Genomic DNA, 16431 nt, shown 5'->3' with positions numbered 1-16431 from the left:
TGTTAGCCAGACCTTAATTCAAGTCCCAACTCTGCCTATACGACTTTGGGCAAGTTGCTTACTTTTTTAATTTATCTGTTTTATGGGAATAATGTGCAGGATTCTTGTAGGACTCAATACAATCAAGCATGCCAAGGGCTTACAGTAAGAGACACCAATTCTGGAGCCAGGCTGCTTAGGTTTGAATTCCACACAGCAATTCACCAGCTGTATGACCTTGGGCAATTTATTCAACCTCTCTGTGCTGTAGTTCTCTCATCAGTAAATGGGGGTGATGAAAGTACCTATCTCAAGAGTTCTTGTGAAGACTATATAAGTTAATTGACAAAAGAGATTTGAATAGTACCTGGCACAATGCAAGCACTGCATGCATGGTAGTTATTTTCATTATTAAACTGAGCTTCTACAGAATAAGAAATAAAAAAAATTAGAAATCATTATCATCATTACATACCTAATATTATCATTACTTTAGCTTTTTCAAAAGGTTTGGTGGTAAAGAGAAAGAAAACATATTTACTTTTTCTCTTAAACAAGGAAGACCTAAGCATATTATAGAGAAAGGGGACAAACAATACAGAAAGGGAAACTTCTCTGAAAACATAATAGACACGGAATCATTTACGAGATGAAGCCCTGAGGACCTCAGTTTCCCTCTTTGTAAATATTATCTGAAGAATCTAAGAGACACAATTTTTAAAGATACTTTGGATGAAGGTTTAAGACAGAATATATATCTTTAAATATACCTTTGAACACATAGACACACATTTACATTTATTTTACAGAATGCATTTTCCTTTAATAGCTACTAGGTTTTAAAATATTTAGCTTCTCTTTTAGAGATCTACCCACAAATTACTTCATCTCCCCAAAAGTTCATTTAAAATGGAAATTTTAAGCAAAATCCAGGAAGAAAATATATACAATAGAGTGGGAAAAGGACACAAGTAAGCAAAGATTTTTCTCTTAAATATTTGTTTTTAAATTTCATGTTTGGACTAATTATCAACAATATCCATCAGGGAAACGATGCTGCTGCTGCTGCTGCTGCTACTACTGCGTCGCTTCAGTCGTGTCTGACTCTGTGCGACCCCATGGACTGCAGCCCACCAGGCTTCTCCGTCCATGGGATTCTCCAGGCAAGAACACTGGAGTGGGTTGCCATTTCCTTCTCCAATGCACGAAAGTGAAAAGTGAAAGTGAAGTCGCTCAGTCGTGTCCGACTCTTAGCGACCCCATGGACTGCAGCCTACCAGGCTCCTCCATCCATAGGATTTTCCAGGCAACAGTACTGGAGTGGGGTGCCATTGCCTTCTCCATAAACGACGCTAGTAGATGTCTATGAACCAAAATAAAATATTGGAGTTATATATGTATAGAAAGTTAAGATTAACAACAAATGAACTTAATTTTCACCTCTATGATTGTGGGGCAACCACTATGTCTCAGACACCAAAGATTAAAGAATAATCAAAGGGGAAAAGCCACAATGAAAGTTTTTCTCATTCCAACACAATCTGCCTATCAAAGGAACAGATCTGGAGAGCCAGTCTTAACTCTATCATTAAACACATCCTTTTTGTCTGTGAAAATAGGTACCGCTACACTAATTTCACAAAGATTTCTGGACAGTCTAGCTACTTAAAAAGTTGTTATATAGTATCATAAAACACTCATATGTTTAAATAATGTTACATATTACTGCCCACTCTTTAAAGAAAATAGAAAATAACCATGTAAGCCAAAAGTGCTTTATCAATTAAGTCACATTCTAATGATTTACAATTTAAAAAGTGATTCCTTGAGAAACATTCCTTTCGCTTTCTTGATTATTCCATAATACAATCTTTCAGGGGATAAAAGTCCCTAAAATTAACACTTACAGGGGAAAAAAAAAATCTAAGCTTTATACCAATGTAGGAACCATATTTATAGGAAAACGCAGCTCGTTTGAAGCTGCCTCTGTTCAGAAGGGACCCTGAGAAAAGATAACACAGAAAACAGGATTCTTTACCATTGTCACTGGAATCCTAATGCCCACATATATTTGTTTCTATCCTATAATTCCTGGCATATCTACCTAATCAGAATATTAAACAGTTATTCTTGAATGACCTTTATTTCTCTGCCAATCAGGAAAGTTACTTTTCTACCCTTCCCCTCCCCTGCCCCAAACAGCTCCTCAAATGGAGGACCAGAGGATATATGGTAGGTGGTGATGGGAGGGGTAGGGAGGTGGGGTGGAGCAGAACTAAAGTCCAACAGGAATCATCACTCAGTCCCCTTGACCTTTCTGCATCTTTCCACTCACCTGTGTGAAGAGATAGCAAGGGAAAACAAACCCCATGGAAATAAGGGAGAGCTGAGCACTGTAAAGTATTACTTCATTTAAGCTTCCTACAGTACAGGTGATGACTTTGCAGTCTGGACCGAGGCCCTTGTAGAAACGATTCTCAGCAAGTAGGTCCTAGAACTGGTATGAGAACCTGGTGAGTGATTTAAAACCTGTGCTCCATTTCTTTCCCATGTCACTCTTCCTCTTTAGCAGCATAACCCTATTGTCCAAATACATAATCCTCTTGTCTTTTTTTAATAAAAAGCACTTTCATTATGGAAATTAAAAAAAAACAAACAAACACGAAAGTAGAGAGATGCACTCCCATGTGCCTGGTGTGCCATTCTGGTTTCACCTGCCCTCTTCCTACCACTTTTTTCTCTGACATATTTAAAAACAAATCCAAGACATTTTTTTTGAACTTCAGAATGTCTCTAACAAACCAGATCTTGAACAAACCAATATAACATTACCACATCCCAAAAAATTATTCCTGACTATTGCTGTATGCCCAATTACTCTTATCTTACCCTAAAATTTCTCTGCTTATCTTAAAAATGTCTTCTTGCAATCAATTTGGATCAAGATCCAAACAAAATCACAAGGGCCACACATTACTTTTGGAAGACATCTCTCTCTAATGCATGCCAGTTATCTTGATCTCCTTCCTTTTCTTTTTTTAAAAAATGCCACTTATATATAGTCTTTATGGTTGATAGAATGTGTTTCTCTAGCTCCTTTATTTCCTAGAAACTGCTAAGGGCTTGATCAGATCATGGTTCACATTTTTCATCGTTGTCTCAAAGCTGCTCAGGTGGTACTGCTGACTCCCTACTGCATCACCTCAGGAGGCAGTTAATATCCAGCTGCCTTCTATTAATGTTACAGTTATAGATAGTTCCTCAGGCAATTTGAGTTTCTAAAAGTTTATCTGAGACCATATATTCAAGGCAACATGCACATGGTGATCAAGAACCCAGATTAATTGAGAGCTAACTGGGAGACAACAGTGGTTATCGCTCAATAGACCAGGAACTGTTCCTCTTGGTAGGTAAGAGGCTGAAAAGTGGGGAAGAGATGAAGGGTTTGACTCGAGATGGAGAGGAGCCCAGGAGATGCACACGATGCTCAAAAGAACAAGATACTAAGTTCCAGTTATAGTTCTAAAAGACATTTTACATACCTGTATCAGTAAGTCTTTCCAAATAAAGTCATAGATAGATTTATTTATTCTATGATATTAATTCACCAAGATAGTCCTAGGAATTTTTCTACCTTTCCTGCTAAAGAGAAAGGTGCTGATCTCTAACCAAAGGTTCTCAACTTGACCTCAAAGTATATTCTCCTGGGAAGCTTTAAAATTCCCAAGGTGTGAGTCCAACCCAATCCTGATTCAACTGCTTTAGGTTGGGGACCAGAGATCTGGCATTATTTAAAAATCTATCCAGGTGACTCTAAAATGCAGCCGTAATTGAGAACCATTGTTCTTAGCTAAAAGTAAGGAAAACAGCAACTAATATTTACTAAGCAAATATTATGTGTCAGGTACCCTTCTAAGCACTTCACATGTACTAGTCTCATTTGCTATATTACAACTGAGGAAACAGAGATCAGGTAACTTGCCTGAGGACACAGAGCAAGTTAAAAGCAGAGTTAGTACTTTACTAACAGGAGATTTGAATCCAAAACCCATGCTCTTAATTATTATGATATACTGACTCCTAAGCATGACTTATATTTAACTGCAGATAAAATTATCAAAGAAAAAAACCAATACAAAAAGATAATTGACTTTCTCCTCCTTAGAAGCAGTAGAGTGGTATCTTGTTGCAAAGGAACCAACACAAGCTTATTAGAAAAGCGGACAAGACAGACAAGACTCTTCTTTTCCAAAAAAAGATTCAAATTTAAGATTTCCAGACATTCCAATAATTTCCCACATATCCTATGGAGCATAATTACTCAGTGTTAAGTATCTAATATGGCTTCAGTTTTAAAACTCTGGCCACTGATATATTGAAAATGTCCTACCTATTTCGGTTCTACCAACTCCAATTCCATTGTAAATTCTCAAGTAATTAAAGTGACAAGAATCAGAATCTTCGATGTCAAAGTCACCAAATTTGATGCGCACTCTCTCTCCCGTCTTTACACGAATCTCCCATTCGCAAACAGTGCTGTTAGGATAGGTGTGTGGGTAGTTTATAGACGTCAGGGTTCCACTTTCAGGACCTAGTACAGTATGTCCACATCCATCACCTTTAAAAAAAAAAAGTTAAAAAAGTGATATATTATTCTTTATATCTTTAGCTTACACTATAAATAATCAGGGTTCTGTGAATATTTTAAAATACGTATGACATCAGATATTTTATACCAACCACCAATACGTCTGGTACACAAGATATACTAGATGACATGGTTCTTGGTAAATCTAGTTGTGTGAGCCAGGTGAAGCCAGGTTAGGTCAAAATAATCAATGGTTAGCTTTATGAGTTCAAAGAACTTTCCAATCAGAATAAACAGAAGTAAACATAACTTAGCAACAATTATACCATATTTATATATACATATCATAATAAATCCAATCTTTAAGAGTATTCACAGTAATTGTTCAAAATAAATAAAACTATAAAAATAAATCTACATGATCAGTTTCATCTATTTACTTACAAATACCACAAGCCTTTTCTAAAATCTCTGTAAGAAGTTGAATGATTTCTAAAAATACTTAAGCTATACTAAAGACAGGCTTCCCAGGTGGCACAAGTGGTAGAAGAACCAGCCCGCCAATGCAGGAGACTTAAGAGATGGGGGTTCGACCCCTGGGTGGGGAAGATTCCCTGGAGGAGGGCACGGCAACCCTTCACATATTGGTAGCAGCATTATTTGTTCCAGAAATTCCCTCAGCAACTGAATATGGAAACCTAGCTAACTTAACACATAGTAAAAATCCAATATCCGCATTCTTCCCTCTATCATAAAATGTGCTATTTCACTGAGCACCTGGAAAGAGACAATAATACTGATTAAAAAGTTTCAGCTGCTGCTCCAATTGTATCATTTAGCATTCCTTAATGATGGGATTCAAATAAATGTCTAATAGGAAAATGAATACATCCTTTCAAAATGATACTATTTTCTCCTTCAAAAGAGCTGTTTATAATCACCTTCTCGAATTGTTCAGAACTTCAAAAAAAACTATTAAAAGTGACACTTCTGAGTTTTAACCTCAATATGGATACAGATGAATTTAAGAAAACTTTCTATTATCTTGATTTTTTATTTTTAAGAACAATGCAGGGCTGATTTTATTTACTAGAACAGAGTTTTAAAAGCCTATGAATAAGAACATAGTATCTAGCAAGTAGCAGTTGTAAAATAAATGTTTATTTGCAAGGAGATCCAACCAGTCCATCCTAAAGGAAATCAGTCCTGAATATTCATTGGAAGGACTGATGCTGAAGCTGAAACTGCAATACTGTGGCCACCTGATGTGAAGAGCTGACTCATTTGAAAAGACCCTGATGCTGGGAAAGACTGAAGGTAGGAGGAGAAGGGGACGACAGAGGATGAGATGGTTGGATGGTATCACCAACTCCATGGACATGAGTTTGAGTAAACTCCAGGAGTTGGTGATGGACAGGGAGGCCTGGTGTGCTGCAGTCCATGGGGGTCACAAAGAGTTGGACACGACTGAACTGAACCGAATTGAATGAATAAAGAAACTGTACATTAACCTATGAAAAAGTTATCTCTAACTAGTCCCACAACTAGCTTCAAGGAAGGAACAACAACTCTGTACCTAGATTCTGAGGACAATACTTAGTGTCTTTTGCTAATAAGGAAATTTTACTCTCAAATCCACATTAGTATTGTTACTTAGTCTACTAAGGTCAATGCCAACATCCGGCTTCTTAAATGAATCTCCCTCTGTTGGTAGCTTTTAACCAACATTGTGCTTAGTCACTCAGTTGTGTCTTGACTCTTTGTGACCCCATGGACTGTAGCCCGCCAGGTTCCTCTGTCCATGGGGATTCTCCAGACAAGAATTCTGGAGTGGGTTGTCATGGCTTCCTCCAGGGGATCTTCCCAGCCCAGGGATCGAACCCGTCTCCCTAATTGTGGGCGGATTCTTTACCATCTGACCCACCAGGACTTCGTCTTCTATACCTGCCTTCACTCCACACACAAAAATGAGGCATTGTGGCTCAATAATATCATAATACAGAAAGGCACCATTAAATAAACCTGTGAGTTTTTGTGATACATCCACTGATCTTTTACAAATATAAAATTTAGAACATTATACAACTCAGAGGAATAGAAAATAACCACAAAGTTCCCCTGAAACTACCATGAAAATACCTTTAATATCACTACTGGATATCACCTAAATTAAAAACACAAAGATACAAAAACCTCCCTTGTGACAATAAACGAATTATAATTTAAATAACTTTTGAATAATCACCAGTGTTTTTCCTTAGAGAAAAAGACAACCATCCTAAGAGAACTTCTATTAATAGCAATATGAAACTAGTCAGAAATGTACTCTTACCACTGAAAAGATGAAACCGAGCTTTCTGGAAGCGTTTCAATCTTTAAAAAGTACCCTGAATAAATGAAGTAATTCAAAATATAAGTGTATTTTCTTTAGTATGTATAAAACTAAGGCAGTTTTTTAAGTGATTAGAAGTGTTGATGGATTTCAGAGCGCCAAGAATTTTGCTATTAACAGCTGAAGTCAGAACTTAGTAATGGCAGACTGTGGCATTTCATGTATTCCCCACAGGCTATTGTTTAACCTAAGGTTGTCATGTAAAAATGATTTTTTCAAAAGGACAAGTAGAGTGTGAAGAGATATCTATTTTAGATATCAATTTTTAGGTATCTTTATGTTCATATTTGTTTGATTCTTCATAAATACACAAAACGTCTTTTTGCCTTTTCCCCTATGCAGTGTAGTTCTTACAAAAGTTAACAAAATAAATACTAACCGATGAAAAAACAGGATTTTTGCACACGTGCTGATGAAGAAAACAGTTAAAATGGAGCTATCTTTTTTCAGTATCTTGTGTAGGGGGAGGGCATGAATAGTCCACAAGTTACGTGCCAAGAATGTTCTAAAATATGTGATGGAGTTCAGAGCTTTTCTCTTCTTGCAAACAAGATGATATGCACCAGAAACTAAAGTTAAAAGAAAGTCTCAAACCTACTGCAATCCACAAGCTTGAATGTTTCATATTTCCAAGTCTATTTGATAAGTTTAACCTGATTTGGCTGGGCTGACCAAATACCAACTGCTATGAAGAACATGTTTAGAATATTCCAGTTGAAAAGGGACACTAGACCAGCAGTTTTCAAATGTTTTTTTCTGTTATTACAAGTAAGAAATGTTTTTACACTGCGACTCAATATTGTTTTAAATATATATTCCTGACCCACAAAAGGGTCCCCACCTGCACAAAAAAAAACACTGTACCACGCACCCAAAGGTGACAGTGCTGAATTCTCAAATCAAAGAAAGACGCTGCGCTCATTTTTGCCCAAGTTAGAAAATGTGCTTCCAGTTTATTTCTACAGTGCCTAAAATACTTGAAATGGGACAAAATATTAAAAAAATAACACTAAAATCGGGAAAATATTATCAACAAATCACCTAACACATGACAGCAGAGGTTCTCAAATAGGGGTGGGGGACATTGGAACAATTCTACCTTCCACTTGGCAGAGCACAGAGGTGGGTGGGAGAGATGCCCTGGAGGAGGGCGTGGCAAGCCACCCCCCTGACTGAGGGGCTAAACAACAACAAGAGACAGGTCACCACTGGAGGGGGAGGGCGCTACCAGCATCCAGTGGGTAGAGGCCAAAGACGCTGGCTAAAGTATCTTACAAGGCACAGAACAGCCCCCAAGAATAAAAGGGTGATGGACCCGAAGTGTCAGATAGTATCAAGGCTGAGATGGGCTGACTTGGAGAAAAGGCTAGGACGTCTCCAACAGAAGATCTGAGTTAGTTCCTTTTCCTCTGGCTAAGGGTACAACCCAGGGAATAGTTTTCCCCATAAGGTCAAAGAAATAAGCAGAAAGCTTATTTTTCTTTAAGCCAATGGGAGAAGGAAAAAAAAAAGGTTCTTCTTATTACTCTACAGCCCTCAAGTATTTTTCTTGGTCGAGGCCCCTTACTTAACACGAGGGTTTGAAAAAGGACGGTAATAGGGTCAGGAAGTAAGAGTCTCCAGATTTTCTGCTTAGCTTTGTAACTGGAAAGAATAATAATCTGTGACCAGGCTAACACCACCTACTATTACTCACTTTCACAAGGTAGAATTGACAGAGAGTGTAACCACTACTGGAAAAATAATTTTCAAAATGGGTATCGTAGGACCAATCCATACACTCCCTCTCATCAGTAACTCCACATGTCCAGCTCTTTCTCCCTCTCTAACTCCATCATCACCACCGTGCTTGTCAGCCACTTCTCCTTCTCCCGTAGATGGTCTCTACCAGACTACAGTGGGCCATAAAGGGTAGAAAGCCTCTTCATGCAACTTTTGAATTTTAATTTTATTTCAGTGGAGAGAAAACACTGGAATTTGATCTCACTGCCCCTTCGGCTGCAGATTTATCTAGGGGATTACTCAGAGAACATGTGTTCACTTCCTCTGAATACTGTCAGGTCAGATGTGTTAAGCCAGATACAAATTTTGATACTGCTCCAGGAAAATAGCTGAGTAATTTTTTTTTACTATATATCTCAAGAGAAAACACAAGGAATGTTAATTTAAATAGCAGTGAATTAATACAGCAAAGAACACATGCTTATTTTAGGCTGCTTTCTAAACTTCAAGTGTGTTTTTCAGATAAACATGTGCTCATGATGCTGATTTTATGTAACCTTCCAGCTAACCCCATATTGTAGTCACATTACTAGTAAAAATAATAAACATTATCTTATTTAATTTTATTAACATGAACACGAAAGGACTTCAAAAAACACTTTCTTTAACAAGAACAAACACAAATGTAAGAAACTTGCATAAATATGCCAAAAACGTAGAGCAAGGCAACTTTCATTACAATCATCATAAACTAGGAGAGGCTTATATTTTTCCAGTGGACTTTCACGGGTTTTTGTCAGAGTGCACGGGTGAGTCTGACTATACACTTCCTCTAAATAAGAGTCACTTCTGTCACATCTTGTAACACATCTGTGAGATCTTATAAGAAATGGAGAAGAGAGGCATTCAGAGTAGGAAAGTGTTCCGAAGAACGACTTGCAAGTATCAATCAGGATATCCTATTTCATTATTTCATTTGACTTCAATGAAAATTTTTAATGCATTATTTAGCACTAAGAATTTTCAGACTACAAAGTACTGCATAAATCCTATTACTCTAAGATTTTTAAAGCTGCATCACGACAATCTCAAAAAGATATTTCAAGGCCATACTTAAATTTCATTCATTTTTTGAAAAAATATTGCAATAAGATGGATACGTGCCGAGAGCTGCAAGAGGGTTATGGTGGCAATTTTAAGGAAAAGAAACAGCTCCCAGCTCGATCTTTAAGCCCAAACTCCTGCCTGCATGTAATAATAATTTACAAAACTGAATCACATGAAGGAAAGTGAGATGTTTAAATCCTCTTCAATCCCCACCAAGCACACACTCTACATAGAACATAATGGTTAAGCAAATGGGCCCTGGGGTCACACGATGAATGTAAATGCCCTACCACTCACTGTGATCTTGAGAAGGTTGTTTACTGCTGCTAAAGGTCAGTTTTTCTTCAAATGGGTATACTACTATCTCAAACCACATAGGGTAAGAATTAAATGAGGTACTGTATGAAAACACCTACTGTCAGGCTTCCCTAGTGGCTCAGTGGTAGAGAGTCTGCCTGCCAGTGCAGGAGATGCGTGTTAGATCCCTGGCCCGGGAAGATCCCACATGCCACAGAACAACTAAGTCCGTGTGTCACAACTCCTGAGCCTGAACTCTAGAGCCGGGAAGCCAAAACAACTGAGCCAGCGTGCCCTAGAGACCGTGCTTTGCAATAAGAGAAGCCACCGCAGTGAAAAGCCCATGGGCTGCAACCAGAGAGTAGCCCCGCTCGCAACTAGAGGAAAGCCCACAGGGCAACAACATCCCAGCACGACCAAAAATAAATAAATACATAAATAAATAAAAAGATAAAACAAAGCAAAAAAAACCCTCCCTACTGCTGCTGCTGCTGTCGCTTCAGTCGTGTCTGACTCTGTGCGACGCCATAGACGGGAGCCCACCAGGCTCCGCCGTCTCCAGGCAAAAACGCTGGAGCTGGTTGCCATTTCCTTCTCCAATGCATGAAAGTGAAAAGTGAAAGTGAAGTCGCTCAATCATGTCCAACTCTTCGTGACCCCATGGACTGCAGGCTACCAGCCTCCTCCGTCCATGGGATTTTCCAGGCAAGAATACTGGAGTGGGGTGCCAATGCCTTCTCTGGCCCTCCTTACTATCAAGGGCCTAATCCACAATAATGTGCTCAATAAATGTCTGAGGGTATTTATTACAGTCATGAAGACCAGAATCATATGTGGATCTGGTGCGTTTGGCACAGCCTCGCTAAGCCATCAGAACAATGGCTCATTACTTTAGAAGATTTACAGCAGCTTTAAAGCTTCGACTACAGTGTCCTGTGAAAAGCATAAATTATGAGAAAGTAATTCTCACTAATCTTCTCCCAGATGACCTCTACTTCACTTCAGTGACTCATGAAAACACAACCTAGACTTTGTTTTTGCTATTACTGTAGACTCCTCCCACCTGTGAATGTCAAAAACTTCAATGTCTCACTCCTTTGGTCAGTCTCCTGACCTTTCGGCTCTCTTACACCCACTGCTGGCTTTCTGTGAACTTCTCTCTTTCCTCCCCATCTATTATGTGGCCCTTAGCCTTACTTCTTTCCCCACCCAGCCTGGATCTCACATCCAGTGTGTGAACTACACTCTTCCTGGTACCTTCACTTTCTGGCCACTATGCCTTCTTGAGGATCTCTCTGCCTGGGAAACCCTCCACCTGGGATCAAATGATCTCTCTGCCCAGGAGCCAAGCACAGTTGGAAAAAAAAAAAAAACCACCACAGTCTAAGGAACAGCTGTCATTACAATAATGGATCCTGATCTCAGATGGGCATTGAAAGTCACCAGTATTTTCACTCAGTGTTTCTCAAAATTTCGTCAACATTAGAACATTAGGTTCTCAGGCTCCCATCTCTGTTTCAGTAGATTATAATAAATATGGCAGAAAAATTATCTGAAACTTGGAAATACGCTAAAAAAAAAAGGTGAGCAGCAGAAACTTTAAATGCCATAGAGACCAAAAGCTGCCCCAAAATTACAAAGTATTTAATTGGACTTGTAATTTATCATCAACTAAAGGCCCTAGTCTTCACTGGACATAAACTTGCAGATTTTTTTAAATTAATTTATTTTTTAATTGAAGGACAATTACTTTATAGTACTGTGTTGGTTTCTACCAAACATCAACATGAATCAGCCATAGGGTTTACCTATGTTCCTCCTCTCTCATTTGAACATCCCTCCCACCTCCTTCCCTATCCCACCCCTCTAGGTTGTTACAGATTCCCAGTTTGAGTTCCCTGAGTCATACAGCAAATTCCCACTGGTTATTACTCCTTGGAAGGAAAGTTATGACCAACCTAGATAGCATATTGAAAAGCAGAGACATTACTTTGCCAACAAAGGTTCGTCTAGTCAAGGCTATGGTTTTTCCTGTGGTCATGTATGGATGTGAGAGTTGGACTGTGAAGAAGGCTGAGAGCCGAAGAATTGATGCTTTTGAACTGTGGTGTTGGAGAAGACTCTTGAGAGTCCCTTGGACTGCAAGGAGATCCAACCAGTCCATTCTGAAGGAGATCAGCCCTGGGATTTCTTTGGAAGGAATGATGCTAAAGCTGAAACTCCAGTACTTTGGCCACCTCATGCGAAGAGTTGACTCATTGGAAAAGTCTCTGATGCTGGGAGGGATTGGGGGCAGGAGGAGAAGGGGACGACAGAGGATGAGATGGCTGGATGGCATCACTGACTCGATGGACATGAGTTTAAGAGAACTCCAGGAGTTGGTAATGGACAGGGAGGCCTGGCGTGCTGTGATTCATGGGGTCACAAAGAGTCAGACAAGACTGAGCGACTGATCTGAACTGAATGTATGTTTCCATGTTACTGTCTCTATACATCCCACCTTCTCCTTCCTCCGCTCAAGCTGTGTCCATAAGTCTGTTCTCAACGTCTGTCTCCACGGCTGCTCTGCAAATAGGTTCAACAGTACCATCTTTCTAGATTCCATATCTATGTGTTAGTATATGATACCTGTTTTTCTCTTTTGACTCACTTCACTGTGTTATCAGTTCAGTTCAGTCGCTCAGTCGTGTCTCACTCTTTGCGACCCCATGAATCGCAGCACGCCAGGCTGCCCTGTCCATCACCAACTCCCGGAGTTCACTCAGACTCACGTCCATTGAGTCAGTGATGCCATCCAGCCATCTCATCCTCTGTCATCCATCCCCTTCTCCTCCTGCCCCCAATCCCTCCCAGCATCAGAGTCTTTTCCAATGAGTCAACTCTTTGCATGAGGTGGCCAAAGTACTGGAGTTTCAGCTTCAGCATCATTCCTTCCAAAGACATCCCAGGGCTGATCTCCTTCAGAATGGACTGGTTGGATCTCCTTGCAGTCCAAGGGACTCTCAAGAGTCTTCTCCAACACCACAGTTCAAAAGCATCAATCCTTTGGTGCTCAGCTTTCTTCACAGTCCAACTCTCGCATCCAAACAAGACTACTGGAAAAACCATAGCCTTGACTAGACGGACCTTTGTTGGCAAAGTAATGTCTCTGCTTTTCAATATGCTGTCTAGGTTGGTCATAACTTTTCTTCCAAGGAGTAAGCGTCTTAATTTCATGGCTGCAGTCACCATCTGCAGTAGTTTTGGAGCCCAGAAAGATAAAGTCTGACACTGTTTCCACTGTTTCCCTCTCTATTGCCTATGAAGTGATGGGACCAAATGCCATGATCTTCGTTTTCTGAACGTTGAGCTTTAAGCCAACTTCTTCACTCTCCTCTTTCACTTTCATCAAGAGGCTTTTTAGTTCCTCTTCACTTTCTGCCTTAAGGGTGGTGTCATCTGCATATCTGAGGTTATTGATATTTCTCCCGGCAATCTTGATTCCAGCTTGTGCTTCTTCCAGCCCAGCGTTTCTCATGATGTACTCTGCATATAAGTTAAATAAGCAGGGTGACAATATACAGCCTTGACGTACTCCTTTTCCTATTTGGAACCAGTCTGTTGTTCCATGTCCAGTTCTAACTGTTGCTTCCTGACCTGCATACAGGTTTCTCAAGAGACAGGTCAGGTGGTCTGGTATTCCTATCTCTTTCAGAATTTTCCACAGTTTATTGTGATCCAAACAGTCAAACGCTTTGGCATAGTCAATAAAGCAGATGTTTTTCTGGAACTTTTGCTTTTTCGATGATCCAGCAGATGTTGGCAAGGCTCTAAATTACAAGTCCATCTACCTCATTAGGACTGACTCAAATGGGTTCCTTTTTATGGCTGAGTAATATTTCATTATATATATGTACCACTGTGTCTTTATCCATTCATCTGTTGATGGACATCTAGGTTGCCTCCATGTCCTAGGTATTGTAAATAGTGCTGCAATGAACATTGGGGTACATGTGTCTTTTTCAGTTTTGGGTTTTCTCAGGGCATATGCCTAGTAGTGGGACTGCTGGGTCATATGCTAGTTTTATTCCTATAAAATTGTAGATTTTTATCCTGTGGAGATGTATATAATTTCTGGACAGTTGAAAAAAAATCCAAATATTACAGTTTAGAGCCCTAATAGCCCACTTTTAGTCATCTAATCTAGCAATCACAGCCTAAGACTGCCTATCTAAACACCTAGTCTCTCAAATACTCTTTGGACACATTTTAACCTCTTACTGATTCCTTCACTAATTAATGAGTTGAATAAAATCTTTGATGTGTTAATTTTACATTTGCACGACAGGTACAATTTTGCTACAGTGGCGCCTAGGAAGGGTCCACGCTTTTAATAAATTTCGGAATTCTAACAATGAGAGCAACAAAAAAAACACACAATCTTTCTCCACCCAGTGTTCCCCAATATCTGCCACTTTTTCCCACTTTTTTTTCTTATAGAGAGAGCTTTGTCAGTTTTCCACGTTTGCTGTCTTATTTCTTTTCCTCCCGTACGCCCTCCCATTCTAGGCTCAAAATACAATAATTCAGTTTCTAGACAGTTGTGGGATGGATTGTGCTCCCCCTAGACCCCATTATCCCAACAACCAAATTATATGTTCCTAATTCCTGGAACCTATGAATGTCACCTTATTTGGAAACAGGTCTTAGCAGATGTAATCAATTTAAAATGAGGTCATACTGGATTAGGACAAATCCTAATCCAGTGTCTGGTGTCCTTATAAAAAGAGGGAAAGTTGGACAGGGATACAGACATAGGGAAAATACCACGCAACTTCAGAGGCACAGACTGGAACGATGCAAAGGGATTCCAAAGACTGCAACTCCCAGAAGCTAGAAGGAGCAAGGAAGGGCCCTCACCTAGAGCCTTCAGAGACAGCACATGGCCCAGCCGATACCTGACTTTCCGAAGTTCAGCCTGCACAACTGTAAGACAATAAATTTCTGTTGCTTGAAGCCGTCTAAATTTGTGGTGATCTGTTATGGCAGCACCAGGAAGCACAGACCTACCTTCCCAATGGGACTATTCACTAAAGCGGTCAGTTTACGAGCTGCCAAGTCAACAGATATTTTGCCATCCTTATCATCTGTGACCTTTCCACAGCATCTGGTATTGCTGGCTTTTCCTTCCCTCCCACCTTCCTTCCTTCCTTATCGGCCCTCCCTCCTTCTTAGAACTCTTCTTCCCCAACTTAGTTCTTCTTTAAACTCTCTAATTGCCACTTCTCCAGCATCTTAGCTGACATCTTTTGACTACAGATGACTGACTCTGCGGTTCTCCAGCTCTTTCCCCTCTCTCTGTATGCTGCCAGGGCCATCTCTCCACCCTGACTTCAGTTACCACTAGGTGGAGAATGCTCCAAAGTTTCCAACCTTTCTCCTAATTCTCAAATCTGTCATCTACTTCTATATTAAGCATCTCCGCTCAGAAATTCCACAGTATTCAAACTCATGTACCAAGATTCAATGAGCATCTTCCATGTGCCAAGTACTGAACCAGGTGTTAGAACAAGAGAAATGACAAGGCCCTTGTCCTTACAAAATTTACAAAATAGTAAGACAGACATAGTATTAATGAATAATTTCTGGAATGTTGAGTACTGCAGGGAAGTAATGGATGTGATACAGTGTGTGCGTGCGCATGCATAGGATAAATAGCAATTAACTAGACAATTACTTGTGGATGAGGGAGGTGCTGAAAGCAGAGAGAAGACAATTCCAGAAGGAAAAAAACAGCATTTTTAACTGACCTTTGCTCTCTCAGATTTAACTGGTCATTAAGTTTTATACTTTGTTTCCTTAGTATCTCTAAATTTAGTCCCTCTGAATAAGTGCAGGCCCTTTCAAGAGTTCTCTAACGGTTCCCTCCACTTCCTTTTTTTCGTTTCCAATCCACTTGCCCACACTCCTGCCAGTTTCTTAGACTGGGTCATGCAGGTCGCTCATTTTAAAAACCTTCAACTGTTCTCAAACTCTTCGACAAGAATACAAAGTCCATTATAATCTGTCCCCTGACTCCCTTTCCCATCTCATCTCAACTTTTCCCACAAACTCTCTGCCCCCGCTCTGGGACGATGGGCTCTCAGGTAACTCCCCCATGCTCCACCCACTCTCTCCTCTGCACTTCTCAGCTCTGCCAACAATAATGTCCTTACTCCTCAGAGCCACCTGGCAAATACCTACTCAGTGTTCTCTTGGGAAACCTTTCTGAAAGTCCAGGTCTTTCTCTCCATTTCCATTATTAAAATCTCTTTATTGAATGTGCTTAATTATGCATATTTATGTCGGTTTGCCACACCAGCTGTAG

The 16431-nt window shown here is 39.8% G+C and overlaps 1 protein-coding gene across 3 annotated transcripts in view; it reads right to left on the bottom strand.

Annotated features, from left to right (window-relative positions):
- The window catches only part of DCBLD2 (discoidin, CUB and LCCL domain containing 2), an 84203-nt gene that overhangs the window by 57054 nt on the left and 10718 nt on the right, over positions 1-16431 (bottom strand). The window contains exons 1-2 of one of the 3 annotated variants that reach the window (XM_086410612.1): positions 6900-6949; positions 4370-4597 (exon numbers count right to left, since the gene is read on the bottom strand). The exons of 1 other annotated variant lie outside the window; for it this stretch is intronic. Coding sequence is in view for 1 of the 2 variants with exons in the window: in XM_086410593.1 (XP_086266719.1) it covers positions 4370-4597 (228 nt within the window). In the remaining variant the exon portion in view is untranslated. Of the gene's footprint in view, positions 1-4369; positions 4598-6899; positions 6950-16431 lie in introns of those variants that run through there. One more of the 3 variants, XM_086410593.1, reaches the window with a different exon arrangement.

The sequence above is a fragment of the Bos grunniens genome, chromosome 1 (genome assembly GCF_055505025.1).
Source record: "Bos grunniens cultivar Pamir isolate PY7600 chromosome 1, Bosgru_T2T1.0, whole genome shotgun sequence".
NCBI classification, from domain to species: domain Eukaryota; kingdom Metazoa; phylum Chordata; class Mammalia; order Artiodactyla; family Bovidae; genus Bos; species Bos grunniens.
Note: the sequence above shows the minus strand (reverse complement) of the source record. Positions and strands in the feature narration are given on the sequence as shown.